This window comes from Pteropus vampyrus, unplaced genomic scaffold (genome assembly GCF_000151845.1).
Source record: "Pteropus vampyrus isolate Shadow unplaced genomic scaffold, Pvam_2.0 Scaffold214, whole genome shotgun sequence".
NCBI lineage: Eukaryota > Metazoa > Chordata > Mammalia > Chiroptera > Pteropodidae > Pteropus > Pteropus vampyrus.
Genome location: NW_011888995.1, coordinates 9,832 through 10,921, shown reverse-complemented (window position 1 = coordinate 10,921; position 1,090 = coordinate 9,832). Strand labels below are relative to the sequence as shown.

General features: G+C 63.9%; 1 protein-coding gene across 5 annotated transcripts in view; it reads left to right on the top strand.

Annotated features, from left to right (window-relative positions):
- Positions 1-1,090, top strand: part of SLC37A1 (solute carrier family 37 member 1) — a 30,861-nt gene that overhangs the window by 19,940 nt on the left and 9,831 nt on the right. For all 5 annotated transcript variants that reach the window (XM_011372852.2, XM_011372848.2, XM_023538208.1 and 2 more), the window contains one exon: positions 580-617. In XM_011372852.2, the coding sequence (XP_011371154.1) occupies positions 580-617 (38 nt within the window). The remainder of the gene's footprint in view (positions 1-579; positions 618-1,090) is intronic.

Sequence of the window (1,090 nt, the reverse complement as noted above, 5' to 3'; positions counted from 1 at the left end):
CCCCCCAGCTCCTCGGGCCGCACGTCTGGCCGTCGGTGCCCGAATCACACTGGAGTGATTTTTGAGTAAGATGGAGACGGCCCAGCGGCCGGCTTTGTTACTTTTCACGTGTCCGTTCTTCCGTGCATTTAATAAGAGGCGCTTTATTCTACACCAAGACACGTTTGGTCCCCACTAACTTTTATTTCTAGTTCATTCCGTGACATTAGGCAACGCGACACAAATGTCACTCGTGACGTCGCCCACACGCTTCTCCTGCTTTTCCGTTTCTTCCTCCCCCGAGCGTGCGCCGGGGGCTCGTCGCTGGCGAGCGTGTGCTCCGCTTGTCTGTGCGTCGCGGGTAAACTGTCCTCCGTGCTGCTCCGCAGCTTTCACATTCTCGACCGCCGGCCTTGCTGGTGGCGGTTCCGCTCTCCCCGCTGCCGCCCCCGTGGGGATGAGCAGCCCTGGGGGGCCGAGGGAGGCAGGACGCGTGCTGACCGAGGAAAGCTGTCGACGGCCTCATTTCGGCGTAATTTCCCGTGCTGGCGAGAACACGCAGCCCTCGGCTCACGCGCTGCCACACGTTTGGTGTTTCAGATCCGAAGGACGTCGCCTGCTCCTCCACGCCGGTGGCGGTAAGGACTCGCTCCCTGCTTCCTGTGTCTTCTTGGAGGGTGTCGTCTGCCGGGTGACTGCTGACTGTCACCAGCCTGGTCCTGTCTGTGCAGTGTCCGTGGGGAACAGAGTGGATGTGGCGCCACCTCGAATGTGGGCAGTTTGGGAACGGGGTGAATCACTGCAGTCTGGGGGAGGGACTTCCTCCCGGAGGGTGACCGGAGGCTGGGAACCGGCCATGCCGGGAGGAGCGGGGACATCCTGGCCTCGCCCTGGGCAGACGTCACCGTGTGGCTGCGGAACGGGGTGAAGGTAAGCTGGCTGACAGCGCTTTAAACAGCCGTCCACGCACATGAGGTGGGCGTCAGCACCGCCTCTCCCGGTCCGCGTGCCGTCCGCTGCCGCCTGTCCCTCACCTCTGCGCACGCTCAGCCGCCGCAGGGCCCTGCGCTCCGGGCCGCTGAGCGAACCAGCGGCCACTAAGGGCCCTCGC